We start from the raw sequence: 15032 nt of genomic DNA on the forward strand, positions 1-15032 counted from the left end.
TCCCCTTTCTTCTTCCATGTTTAAGGTCTAAGATAGAGTTCCAGCTCATCAACATCTCCAATGTCAACAGTTTTCTTATCACTTTGTTCATGTTTTTCTGCAATTTTTTGAATTCTATCTTCATCGTTTTATGGATATTATCGGTTCTTCCTCCCATTTTTTCTACTCTTTGCTCTATAATCCCAAGATTCTTTTCAATGTTCTCTGTACTTATTAGCATTTTTGGGATTCCTAGCATAATTTTTTGCAAAATTAATACTTTTTCTTCTTCCTGTTGCACCATTTTTCCAAATTGTAAACACTGCCACTAAAACATCCAAGGCTTGTTGCTAAATGTCAAACGAATTCACTATAGTCTTTCAAGTCCAAGCTTTCTCTTTACTCCAGTCCAGCTACTGATAATACTCCAAAAGAACACCTGTATAAACAACTCGTGCTGTTCCCATTGTTCCTTTCAATAAACAAAATCAAGGACTTTAGCATATAAGTCAAATGATCAAAGCCTCCAGCCTCTAGATGGCAGTGTTACTTCATTTTCTTCTGCTTTTACCCTTCTCTTTGTTATGAGGTTTAAGAAAAAAAATGCTTAAAAGGTTAAATCCACCCAAACGTTACAAAAAGGAAGAGATTCTTGCTCCACAGATACAAAAAGTGAGGAAAAATAGAGGAAGAAGAAAAAAAGAAACCAATCCAATTTAAAAAGTAAGAGGCATTTGTAAGAATTCCATCCCCCCCCAAAAAAGTTTTTAAAAGAAAGATAACACTCTAATTTTAATACAGGCTTAATCCGCTGCTTGCTCTCTTCTATCTTCAATTTTAATTTACTTGAAGTCTTTTGGGTATTCTCTTCTCTCATAGTAAATAGTAAAGTTTATCTCACATTTCCACCCCGAACCACCCCAATGAGGCTGTCGAAATGATGTCCCGGTGTCTGGAGGCCGTACGGGTCTGGATGGATGGCAACCGACTAAAACTCAACCCTTCCAAGACGGAGTGGCTGTGGCTTCCGGCCTCCCGGTTCAACCAGGTGCTTCCATCTCTGGCCATTGGGGGCATCCAACTAGCCCCCATGGAACAGGTGCGCAATTTGGGCGTCCTCCTAGATGCCCGGCTGTCCATGGATGACCATGTAACAGCCGTGGCAAGGGGGGCGTTCCATCAGGTCCGCCTGATGCGCCAATTGCGCCCCTTATTGGACCGGGATGCCCTACGCACAGTCACCCATGCGCTAGTGACGTCTCGCCTGGATTACTGCAATGCTCTCTACATGGGGCTTCCCTTGAGATGCACTCGGAGACTACAGTTGGTCCAGAACGCGGCCGCGCGGGTGATTATGGGGAGGACTAGATACTCCCCTGTAACACCTCTCCTGCGCGAGCTGCACTGGCTTCCTGTGGTCTTCCGAGTGCGTTTCAAGGTTTTGATTATGATCTTTAAAGCGCTTCATGGCATAGGGCCTAGTTACATGCAGGATCGCATCCTGCCCCACACATCCCTACGACCGATTCGCTCACACAGAGAGGGACTTCTCCGGGTGCCGTCCGCCAAACAGTGTCGGGGGGCGACACCCAGGAGCAGAGCCTTCTCTGTGATGGGCCCAGCCCTGTGGAATGACCTCCCCCGTGACATCAGGATTACGTCCGATCTCCGCTCCTTCCGTGTACAGCTGAAGACCCACCTCTTTCAATTATCTGGCCTGGCTCAATCGTAATTTTTCTCTTATTCCTCCTAACTGTTTTTTAAATTGTTTTTAAACGTTAAATTTTTAATTACATATTGAGTTCTTACAATTGGGGTATTTTAATGCTAATTTTAACTGTCTATATGATGTAATCTGTTACCTCCTCCGTGTCCGTGTCCGTGTCCATGTATGTGTATATGTGTTTGGTATGTATGTATGTCTATTTGTTTTTTATACATTTTCTATGTTTTATATGCTCCATTGTACGCCGCCCGGAGTCCTACTTGGAAAGGGAGCGGCTAATAAATTCAATTTATTTATTTATTTATTTATAATTCCGACACACTCCCCTGCACAGCTTCCGTTCAGGAGTCTGTCCCAACCTTATGCAGCTTAAAATGGCTCCTTCTCTTGTAGTTGGCAAAAAGAGCTTTCTCCTGGATCAATCAGGGACTTTGCAATGTCCCTGAGATCAGCAGGACATGCCGTTCTCTATCACTGTCTCTTCGGACGGTTTTGGTCCAAAAAGAACCGTCCAGCAACAGAGATTCGACAGCAATCCTGGAGCCGCAAGATTGCATGTCGTGTTGTAGCGATGTCAGGCCCCACCTTCCTGTTATCTAGGAAGGTCTTATTTTCAGGGAAACGGTATATTCTATGTTTTAATTGTTTTTATTATTGTAAGTTATAGTAAGATATGGATGGCCTTTTATACATGCTTAAATTACCATTATCTCTTTTAAACATATACTTATATTTTGATATTAATTGCATTCATCAATTGTATGTTAAGGTGTCCACAATCTATTTATATTTTTTCATAAACAAACATACCCCACAGTAAATTTGCAACCTCTACAGGCTTTCTTATATTTTAGCCTTTAAGAGAAATTTTTCGTGATATTATTGGGTATATCAGATTAAGCTTAAAATAAATTTGAATATAAGTAATTATTGAAGCAGGCATTAATATAGTAAGAGAATTCTCTCTGTTTGAAAATGTTCAGATGATCATATTGCCATCAAGAAGCAGTATTTTAAATAATTTATGATTAATAAGAGGTTAAAGCTGATTGCTAATTGTTGTAGAAATTACTAATTTAATGGTTGTATTTCTCAACTTTTTGAATTCAGGTCCCATTCTTTGGTCCATTATTTGATGGTGCTATTGTGAATGGAAAAATTCTTCCTATTATGGTTCGAGCAACAGCTATAAATGCTAGCAGAGCTCTGAAATCGCTCATTCCATTATACCAAAATTTGTATCCTTTAACAAAAAGAAAACACTCAAAAACAAGTTCAGCTGAGCATAAACTAATTTACTTTCAAATAATCATGCCTAGGACTGTATCATATGTTTGATTTATATCCGGGGTTTCCATACATTCAGTTTTGATCAATCTTAAGATAATATTGATAAAAATAAATTGCAAGAATAAAATGAAATGATAGAAATGCTTGGCTCCAACTTGATTATTTTATTTTATTTATCCAATTTTTTTATTAGTTTATCAAAATATAAAATACAAAGAAAAAATGAAAATAGTGGGAAAGTAAGGGACGAAAAAGGGAAGAAGAAAAAGTGTAAGGAAAAGCAAAAAAGAAAGAAAAGTATTGATTTACTATAGCACAATAGAATAAAATAATAAATACAGTCTCAAATTTTCAGTATATACTAGCCATTTCTATTACTACAAAACCCATCTAATTAGAAAAATCCAAACTCAGAGTTTCATATATTTTTTTCAGCCTTACACTCAAGATCCAGAAGTGGTCTCCAAGTGAAAACAAAGTTAACTTGATTTAAAATACTTTATTTTGAATGACTTCTAAACATTTAAAATTATTTGTAAAAATATATTGTTCTAAACTTATTCATCTTTAATTTACCTGAAGAAACATTTTTTGATTACAAACCAATCCATAAATAATTTTCAAAATCAATAGCAAAGGACACTCATTTCACATATGTTATATAAATGCTGTTGTCATATATTTCTGTTAAATTTCATTAATTGTAGTAGTGAGCTGCTTCTTTTGAGCTAGTCTTTGCATCTCTTGTCAATGATATTCATTTCTTTATTAGACATAATTATTTGTAGTGAACAGGTTTGTGCTATTTTATTGTTTGGTTAGTATTTTAGTTATTTTTTAATAGAGGACACTTGGTTGGACATAGTGTAATGTGTTAAGGTAAGTCAGGCTCTTTTGGACATTTCCCATGGAGTTGAAACTGGTATTTGATTTGATGAAGTTAGATTTAAATATATGTACCTAGTTTAAAATCTATACTTGATTATGGTAATTAAATACAATTTTAATTTTAAGGTTTTATAAGAAGTCAAAAATACGCATTTTAAATTAACAGTTATCTAAAAGATCCTTTTAGCAAATATCTGGAAGATTGTAATACATATTATAGGCGACAACAATGAGCCTTTAAATATCAAAATTCTAACAATGTTACTTAATTATATGATAATAATTATATAGCATTGTCAGCTAAATTCCACTCACTAAATAGTGCTGAGATTCCAAAGCACATATTGTGAAATTTGTGTCCATTAAAAATAGTCTGGGACTGCAACATGTCTTGGTTAACTGTATATCAAATGTTGTTCAGTAAATTACAAGTGTATTGATTGGCATATGCTGCCTAAATCAATTGTTCTGACAGCCAAAATTACAGTAATCTGTCAGTATTGATGACTGTCTTTCAGACGTTGGTACCTTTCCTTCATTTGTCTTCTTTTCTTACTTGTTTCTAAAGTGCGTTTTCTTGTAAGCATCTTGTATTGTCATGGTAGATGCTTGATGGTCCTTTTTTGTCGATTGAAACCAATTTATAGGCTTGATCATGAAATTAGAGATAAAATACAGCACCAGGGAGCATGGGTAGGCAATATTTTGCCTAATAATTGGGTTGTAAATGCAGTTTAAGCTTGTTATCAATCATTTATTAATTAGACGTTGAAAGTGTATGCTTTGGTTGTATATTTATGGTGAGGGAAGTAATGAGTGATTCCAAAGCTTTACATCACTTTAAATATCTTTGATTTTAAATTCAATAGAAAACTGTGATTAATTTTAAACTTTTCTCTTAAAATTTGTAATATACCGGTAGGTTGTTTACAGATCTTCATTTCATAGCTTTAAAAGGGTTTTTTTTTTACATTATGTATCTGTATGTGTGGGCTTACCTAAGGATCATACTGAAAATATGTCATATCACTTTTTCTGCTAACTCTTCTAATCTGTGATTATTTGCACTAAACATAGAGATCTAGTTAGGGATAATTTAACAGGTAAACTGAATGAATTCCTCTAAACAAACAAAATTCTGCTCTTTCTGTCTGAAAAAGGGATTGACAAATTTGTGAAGGAATAAAACATAAATGAAATTAATATGATGGAGTATACTTATCTATTTTTTCCATTAATTCTTTTATTTTAAAATTTTAATGATTTAAATACACAAGATGTGACTTTTGTGAGATCAATTTTGTTTTTACTTTGGAGAAAATGTACTTATTTTATGAAAAATTGCTAAAATCAATGTACTATTGTGCTCCTTTAAGAAAAAAATGTATATTTTACATATGGTAACTGCACCATTCTTTGGTATAATTTTAATAATCCAGAGTGTGTGTGTGTGTGTGTGTGTGTATACATACATACATACATACATATAATGTTTAGTTAAAACTAATTTTTATGTTTAGTTAAAACATAAGCGAAGTAAAGAAGGATTTATACAGAATCTTCTCTTAATACTACCTCTCGTAGAATGAAATCTTGAAGAAGAAAAAATTAAGCTGACATTATGACAATGTGAATGTGTTCATTTTTTTAAAGAAATGGGGTAGAGGTCATACATTATCCATTTCATTTAGAGTACGTCTCCTTATTACTAGTATGGATTTTTTAAAAAAAAAACACGGTTGCCAAGCCACAGTTCCTATCCATCTGTTCTTGCTGTTGTGAAAAGGTTCAATTTTCAGCAAAACCATGCATTTCACAGAAGGTATGTGAGGTGAAATTTCACAGAAGACATGATGGATCTTGATTCTTAGTGATAAACCAGCAGGGTTGGCATATGGTTCTGCATGATATGGAGGCTTGGGTTCCTTCGCTTTACATTTGTAGTGAGGAGCTGATAAAAACTGGCTCTGTATTGTTTCACTGGACACCAATCATAGGCAACAGGAACTGCCCATTTTAACTCGCGGTGGGAAGGAAACCCAGGCACAGTTCACAATAGTACTATTGTCATATTGCAAACTACTCTGAACAGCTTGACAGCTTTTAAAGGAGGGGGAGAGAAGTGTTGCTTTTCAAATTGGTGCTCAAAAGAGTGATGGGAAAAACACAGTGCTGATTTATTAAGATTCTTTCTCTATAATATTATCAGCTTGTAATAATAAACAGTTGCCTGTTGTTGTTGTTTTAAACTATAGTAATCATCATATATAGGAATGGCAATATAAAAGGTCAGGAGTTATCAAGTCTCTGAATTGAACAAATTTTAGTGTAAGAATTTCTAATTAAATCTGTGAAGATATACAATCTGCTATAGTCTATACAGATCCATGAATAAAAATATAATTTTGAACACTTGGATATCAGTAAATCAGTCATCCACATCCTTTTCTTCACTTTAGTTTCCTTGGTGGTAATTGTAGTCTTATACAGCTTGGGGGAGGCTGACCTAAGTAACTAAAACATTTATTTTAATCCTATGAATCAGGTTGCATATTCCTATTTTTCAAAATTCAGAAAAGAAATCCCATTAGTCTTCAAAGAAATATATAGGAAGGCATATTTTAATGTACTAGAAAGGGAAAGGGAAAGAGATTGGTAAGTATTCTTAATGTTTCTAGCCTTTAGTATCTATACTGCTTTTGGTGAAACAATAGAAATCCAGATTGATAAAATATATAAAAATGAGAGTTGCAGGTTGTTGGTTTTTTTTTAGTATTTACCATTTATTGGACAAACACTACGTTTTACTTACATTCCATGGGGAGAAAAAATTCCAGGGTAAACAATGAACTGAAGCAGTACTTAACTTGCAATGCTATCGTGCTTTACCTGGACCATATGCAAAAACTTTATTGCCCACATTGCTTTGGGCAATAAACACAACATCAAAAGCAACACAGTTTATATATAAACATGGGTAATTTTTTTCAGCCCTACATGGAGATGTAATTAAACAGTATAAAGCACTCAGGAAAATCAATCTGCAGCTTTATATGCATTACATTGAGATCATATCCTGTACTGTACTGAGTTGGTGTGCCTTTATATACAAAAAGTAGATATTTTGGCAGCAGAAGCCCCAAAGTCCTATTTACAGTGACTTCCTTGAATATGAATGAATGATGAATAATCTTCTTTTCTTTGATGATTTAGAATATTTTATTTTTAAGCTACATGATTGGATGATTGTCGGAATGGTTCTCTGGCATTCAGAATCATTCAGTTGTCTGCCTTTAGCAACATACATTTCCCCAAATATTGTCTACTGACAGAAATGTGTCAGTTTCTAGAACCTTAGTTAGGTGGTGGCTAGTTACCATTTGCCATTGATATTTACCAATGTTATAGCATCATTCTGATGAAAAGGATCCACATCTGTTTGGGATAATTTGTCTACCAGAATTCTGCAACATGGTTGCTTGAACATTATTGATATCAACCCAGTGCCCCATCAGATGCTCCTTTATGATACCATGCATAAACGATCATTTCAGTAACCACTCTCTTCCTGTTACTCTTTTCTATTTATATATACCAGTAGTGTCAAACTGGTGGCCCATGGGCCACGCTCAACCCAGTTCCGCCCAGGGAAAATCATCACAATTTGTCACACGACAGCAACATAATGCTGCGAGTTTGACACCCGTGATATACACTGTGCCTGTTCAGATAAAAATATTAATATCCTGGCCAGGTCTTAATTTTATGATTTTTCTAAGCCTTCTTTGTTGTCATTCTCTCTAAGCCAGATATTCAGTGATCAGGATTGTCTCCTAAGCTCCTAAGTAGATACCCCTCTGAGTCAACAGACAGAGCTTTTAATAGTAAAGTTAGTTTGTTATGGCTCTTAAGCAGTCTTTGAATTTGAGAGCCATAACATTTTGAAAATATCTTATCCCAGTACCTGGGGTGTATCTGGATGGGGAACAACAGGCTTCAGCCAAATCCTGGCAAGACTGAGTGGTGTTGAATTTTGGTGCTTTCCTATTCTCGGGCTATGCCATTTTTGGTGCCAAGTGGAGTGGCACTGCCTCAGACAGATCCGATGGGCAAACTGAAGATCCTCCCATACTCACAACTCCTGCTTTGAAGAGCAGATGAGTATCATGTCTAGGAGGATCTTTGCACAGATTCATGTAGTGCACAATTGCACCTATTCCTGGATTGGGGAGATCTGCTCACTGTCACTCATATCCTAATCATCTCCCATTTGGATTTCTGCAATATGCTATACATGGGCTGCCCTTGAAGACTATGTGGAAGCTTCAGCTGCTGCAAAATGCAACAACATGGACAATTGCCTGCCCCTGGAACAGTACTTGTTACATCTGTGCTCCATGGGCTCCACTGGTTATCAGTTCGCTTCCGGGGCCAATTCAAGGTGCTTTTTTGCCTTTTAAAACATGGCATGGGGTTGGGTTATCTGAGGGACCACTTCTCCCTGGTTATATCTGCTCATCAGTGTAGATATAGACATTTTGTGGATTGAGCATTCTGGTACATATTTTACCCTAGAAGCTGTCTGACCTTTCTGATCCTGGAGTCAAATTATTTGTTCAAAGATGCATCACTATTGCTACCCAAATAAAATCTGTTAACTTCTGATTTTCAGAGGACCTGCTGCATCAAGGCAAGATGTTTTTAAGGGAATGTTTTTTTTTTTAAGGGAATGTATTTGAGCATGAGAATAATTGATCATGAAAAGCAGGATTTTTTTCTAGAAGTCTGCTGACACAAGGTTGTAGGGTCAGCTTCATTTTTTACCAGAACTACATTATTCACCAATTAATATATCATATTTACTCTAATAATTTTTTTAGGCAATCAGAACTGAAAATGGTCTGCACAAAATTCTACATCCAGTGCAGCCTTTTTGGGTTGGTCAATATAATTTACAATGTGTAGGAAATTTCAATTTGTTGTTATTATACTTGAGTCAGATTGCAGCTGCCTGGCAAATTATAAAACAATTTCAGAGAATCTTTTTTCTGAGAAAACCGGTACGCTGTCAACAAATATAAAGAGCTTCTTGGAATTTCATGGACTTAGTTTGCTTTTAAACAATATCCATTCAGTATGCTGCATATATTTCACAGTTTGTGGCATACGGGTAACTGTATCCTGAATTGCCAGGTGCTCTTTAGTTGGACTAAGGATACTAGCAGGAGCATGCTTAGAATAAAATAAGGGTGCAGTTGTTGTAAAATGTGCCAGAAGTGACAAGTATTGTGTCTTAGTGGTAAAATGTGACAGGACTGACAAGTATTGTATTTTTAATATTAACAGAGAAAGCATGTTACTATGTTGGGTGATCTTGTCTCTATCTTATTAAAAATCATTACACAAAAGCAGTGCTTCTCAAACCTGGATAAATTACCCAAAATTGGATAAATGTGTTTTTTCTTTGGGTGATGACACACAAAACCATTATCTAGTCACAATAGGAACATATGGATTGTCTTAAAGTATTTTACCTACATTGAGTAAAAAGGATTTTCTGATAAGTGTTTTTAAGTAATGAAGGAAAATAAATTGCATAAAAACTGGTTGATTGAAGGTAGGAAGTGGAGATCAATATTTATGGGTCCATCTGTTGCCAATCATAGCATATGGAAGATAACCATATAATAGTAAAGGAACATGATAAATTGAATGAAAACAATATTGTTTATGAAATCAAAAGGTCTCTGATCTTATGGAATAGAATTGATGAACACATACATAGAATAAGAGTCAATATTTAATTATGAATGGAAGAGCTAAAATTTATGCCAGAAAGTATGTATTGTATGTTTTGACAAATTATTGCAGATTTCATCAAGTGGGAACATAAAAGCTCGTAGTTGTCACATATTATGCTCCAGTGAATGTGATAAGAGATTTCTATAAAATGAGTATAAGAAGTTATAAACATTATGAGAATGTAAAAAGAGAAAAAAGATTGCTTATGACTGATGAAATGGTAGAGTATGAATCTCAACTGCTTACAGAGTTCTTGTTCAATATTGGCAAAGATTTCTGAGCTTGACAATTAAAATAATTGTTATTTTACCCAAAGAGAACTGTGACAAAAGTGAATGAAGAAATTGCAGGAGAATTAGTTTGCTAAATCTGCCTGAGAAGATGTTTGGCAGACCTCTTATTGAAGTGGTTCAAGAGCTGATAATGAGTAAAATTTGGGAAATGCAGGGCAGCTTTATGCTTGACCCAGGGTAAATCAGTGTTTTCTTCCTGAGCAGGTCATGCCATCTACACATACATGAATGTGTATGCAATTATAGTATGATTGTAGATTTAGAGCAAGTGAATATGGGAGTGTTTTGCATAAATCATGGAGTTGGAAATGGAATAAGATGTATGATGTATGTATGATGGAAATAAAGCATGTAGTGCAGGCATGAAATCCTCTTACCTTCACTATCGGTTCGGAACCGGGAGCGTGTACACGTGAGCAGAGCGTCCGTGATGACATGCGAGCGGAGCGAACCAGCAGGATACCACCTCTGATGTAGTGAATAAATGGGATGCTGAGCAATTCATTTAACATTGAGTAAGAAGTAAGAGAAGGACGTGCAATGTCTATTTGTTTAATGCATTTTTCAATTAATATGTAAGAAATGCTTGTAATGATATTAGTGGTGCATTGTTTGAGAATACCATGGATGTGAGTGCAGCCATGTTGTTGGCTGACAATCTGTGTGGTTTGCAGCAAATGTTAGTCAGATTGTCCAGTGCAGTGAAGAGTATGAATTTAATGTTAACAGAGTTAAGACAAAGGTAGTTGTTTGGCAGGAAAATAAAGCATCTATTTCAAAATGGCAAAAAAAGAGCCAATAGTTAATTTTGTGGTTAATATCTGGTCAGTTGCAACAAACGAATGTTTGCTTAAGAATCATACTTCTGCCCTCATTTGAGAGTTGCGTGTGCCAGGGGAAACAGTAAAGTATATATAATGGAAATTGGTTGTTTAAGAAGGTGGGTAAAAGCAGGGAAGGGAATGAGTGGAGAAAGAGATTGAGTCAAGAACGAAAGGGTGTTGTGACTAGTACATTGACATGGATGATTTGGTCATATAGAGATAATGAATGAGCATTGAATTGCAAAGCAGCTGCATGAAGCAAGAGTGAATGAATCAAAAGGATTTGTAAGACCAAAAAAAGTGGTATTCTTTGAATGGAGCTGGTGAAATCCTCAGAGAGATGTGAATTTAAAAAACAGCATATGAAGGAAAACAATGTAATTGGTATATATTCATGTGCACAAATCTTTAGATAATAATGCAAGGGTCATATGGTAATCATATGACTTCCTTAATAATTTACTCTTATTAGTTGTTTATTTTAAATTTGTATTGGCAGTGTGATTTAACATGTTTGTTTGTTTGTTTAATTAATTTAATTAATTATTTTTTATAACCACCCAGCGTAACCAAGTGTTTCTGGGCAGTTAACCATTCTAACAGTAAAACAAAACAAATTTACCCCATTAAAATAATAAAAAGATCCCCAAAATAAATAAGCAGTAGCCATGATGATTAATCAACTAATACTAAAGCCTTGTAAGGGAACCCTTAACAGATTCCAAGCTCCCTAGACAAAATATTGTGTTTGTTTTAAAATTAAACTAGCACAAAACATTTGTCAATTTGTGCGCGTGCATTTGCTTTTGATTTACCATAATTTAGGTAACATTATGACAAGTTGATCTTAAATATAGTATTCCACAAAGTTTCTCACTTCTTTGTCATTCACATTAAAGTAGATAAGCATAGGATGGCATAATACTTTAAAAAGTATGTTGGATTTAATGGGATAGAGTTGCATGGGCACAGTTCTGTGATTCTTTTCTGTTTTTTTTCAGTTAACATAAAAACAAAGTAAAACCAAGCCACTCATGCACTTGATTGATTAGAATGTATAAGAGATCAAACTAAAATTTCTGCTTATATTACTGGGAAAATATATTACTGCTATATTTCATAATAGTAATTCATTGAATACCCATTCTTCCGCTTACCACGGGGGTAAATTATATTTAAGTCAAGATTAATGGATGGATTTTGATGTTAAAATCCAGTCTCTTGACCTGCCATTCCCTAAAGGCATATAATGCATTAGCTTAAACCAATATGCAGCTTATCAAAGATACTGTGACACAGTCTTAAATGATGGTTTGCTGTGCAAAATTACTGCTTTCTCTGATAATAAAATCACTATTTTGTATTCTTGATCATTGCAATATTAAATAGAAATGTAATCAAATTACTGCACATTTAGATACAGATAGCCCTTAAGTAATTGTGCACTGTAAAATTTCTATATTTATTTTTCTTCATGAAGTCTGTCAGTGTGCATGTTCAGTAAAGTAGGATACTTGGATTTATTTAGCTGAAGTAAAAACTCCTAGCATCATAGAATCACAGGGCTGGAAGGCACTTTGGAGATCTTCTAATTCAAATCCCTGCCTATGGCAGGACACTTTATATTAAACCGGGCAAATGGTTGTTCAATTTTTACTTGAAAACATCTAGCGATGGTACACCAATACTCCAGGAGACCAGCTATTCCATTCGTTAATTCTCACTGTCAGGAAGTTTCACCTTTGTTCCAGATTGGCTCTCTCTTTAATCAACCTCCACCCATTACTTTTTGTCCTGCCCACAGGAGCTTTGGAGACTAAATCAACCCCACACCTCTGTCACAGTGCCTTATGTACTGAAAGACAGCAATCATGTCATCCCTAATTCTTCTCTCCATTAGAATAGACATACCTAGTTCCCTTAACTGTTCCTCATATAGTTTCTTTTTCTAATTTCAGTTTTTACTTCTAAAACTTATAACTCACCTAGATTTTTTCATTTTATGTTGTTTGTTCCATCTATTATAGATGATAGTGTCTCCTCTCTCTTTCCTAGGCCAAGCACAGAGAATAGAAAGGAATTAATTCCCCATGGGCTTTAATGGGGCTTTGCTGGACCATCTAGGTGAAGAAGGAAAATATTTTCCGTGCTAATGAAAAGACAGATAGCCTCTAGTACTTACATTCTGTTGCCAGCATTTTAGGTATGGCCAAGTATTATATAGGCAGCATTTAGAAGTTGTTTAGCTGATCTCTTCCTGAAAGCTTTCATGCTTATTTTATCTTTTTTGAACCTATGACTATGACTATGGCTATTACTACTGACAATCTCTTATTAAAACAGGATTTAACATCTGTAGCTATTTTCTAACTATTCCATCTATATCAGTATATAAAGAGGCTTTTGTAAAGTAGATATAGCCTGCAAATATATTTCCAAAAGCATATCTTTAGTCAAGAAGACTTCATAACATTGTTTTGTAGTTAATAGGTATATATTCTAATAATAGTATGAAATGAGAAGAGTATGGAATACAGTTACATCGACTTTGGCTACCATAATATGGTTTAAAGAAAGTGCTATTTGATCTGTCAATTGAGCTTTTCTCAAATGATTAAAGACAAGCCGTACAAAATGATCAGGACTCATAGATTTTCCCCCATTTCTTCTGGAATTGGAAGGAGAATTTCTATTTTGTTATTTTCTGTGCCTTCGCCTTTGTAAGAAAAGATAATGCTGTCCTTCAATAGTAGCAGTTCTCATGATGATTTATCTTTGCAACCTCTTTACTCAAACTGCAAGCATTGAAAACAAACTTTGCTTCACTTTTGTCCTCTCTGGATCTATGCACCCTATATATAATAAAATAAACCTTAAAAAGGTTTCATTTAGAGACCTCTGAAACAGGAACATTTTGAAAGCAGGTAGGTGTCTCCACCCTGCTTTTCATAAAGCATTGTACCCATTCAAACAGACTTTTAAAAACAGCTTGTTTTGATAGCAGGCTGTTCTCCTGTGGGCCTTCAGCCTTTGCTTCCTGGCAGCACCTTTGGTGCGAAAAGAGAGTGCTCAATTGGGAGACTATCAGTGCCAGCATGCATAGAGTGATAAGTTAACACACCACTGGGAATTTCTGGGGCCCACCAAGATACTTCACTTCTAATGTGCTAACAAGCTCATTTTTCTACCTCTTGCCTCTTCAGTTATTTTTTTTCTCAGAAGAGCTTAGAAGTTGAGTGCATCAGGCATAATGAAAAGCTCCGTAGGAGGGAGAAGCAATAACCCAATTTTTCCCTTTTCAGCCAAATAGAAAATTAGTTTCTGGTAATACACAAAGGCCAGTATTTTTTGTGCAAGGGGCACTGCTGTGAATCAAAGGACTCTATTAACTGCAGAAAATTCAGCAGCTGTGAATCTCCCCCAATGGAAAAAGTGCTTTTCAACAAGTTGTGAGATATGTAGTATTATTTAGACTTCAACCATCAGTTTCATCCTCTACCACTTATATACTGCCTCTTAAAAACAGTACTATATTACTCTTCTGTGTTAAGGCTTAATCTTGTGTATGTCCCACAACCTAAGAAGCTCCACAACAAGGAGGAGTTCTATTTCTCCTTGTTCTACTACTTATGCTATTAGTTGTGATTATTTCAAGAAAAAAATGCTTTGCAGTCTAATTTTATAGAGACAGTTGAGCCAAAGCAACATATAAATATAGTAATCAGGTTTATTATTGCCTTTTCTGATTCAAAGCACTTTTCTCTATGCACATGTTCTATATATAATTAAAGTAACAATCACTGCAGAATCCAGCTAATTATTTAAATATAAAGGTTAAGGTGGAGGGTTCAGTATTTGTTGTTCTTTAAATTTCCATTTGCAATCATGAGAGAAATCTTTGCTAGTCTAAATTATTAGTGATGGATAAAACAGTAATACCTCAAAAGGAAAAGGAAAGTAAATTATTATTTCCCCATTTCTAATAAATTATTTGAAGAAATAATGTTTTGCAACTGAGGTAATAAAAGCAAAAATAAAAAGGAAATATATCAAAAATAAAGACTATTTTACAGGTAAGAGACTTGGAATTATTCGTTTCATGCAGGAGAGAGGATAATGAAGAGATTTGGCTGTTTTTCTGTAGTCAATGATATAAGGATATTTTTTAAAAAGTATTTTACAGGATTGAAGATACATTGATGCACATCAGTTGGTTGACTGTAACTGTAA

The 15032-nt window shown here is 35.0% G+C and overlaps 1 protein-coding gene across 5 annotated transcripts in view; it reads left to right on the forward strand.

Moving 5' to 3' along the window:
- RALGAPA1 (Ral GTPase activating protein catalytic subunit alpha 1) overlaps positions 1-15032 on the forward strand; it is a 137877-nt gene that overhangs the window by 109537 nt on the left and 13308 nt on the right. For all 5 annotated transcript variants that reach the window (XR_014176616.1, XM_081968513.1, XM_081968512.1 and 2 more), the window contains exon 38: positions 2816-2943. Coding sequence is in view for 4 of the 5 variants with exons in the window: in XM_081968513.1 (XP_081824639.1) it covers positions 2816-2943 (128 nt within the window). In the remaining variant the exon portion in view is untranslated. The remainder of the gene's footprint in view (positions 1-2815; positions 2944-15032) is intronic.

This window comes from Natrix helvetica (assembly GCF_964273705.1).
Source record: "Natrix helvetica genome assembly, chromosome: 1".
Taxonomy (NCBI): Eukaryota; Metazoa; Chordata; class Lepidosauria; order Squamata; family Natricidae; genus Natrix; species Natrix helvetica.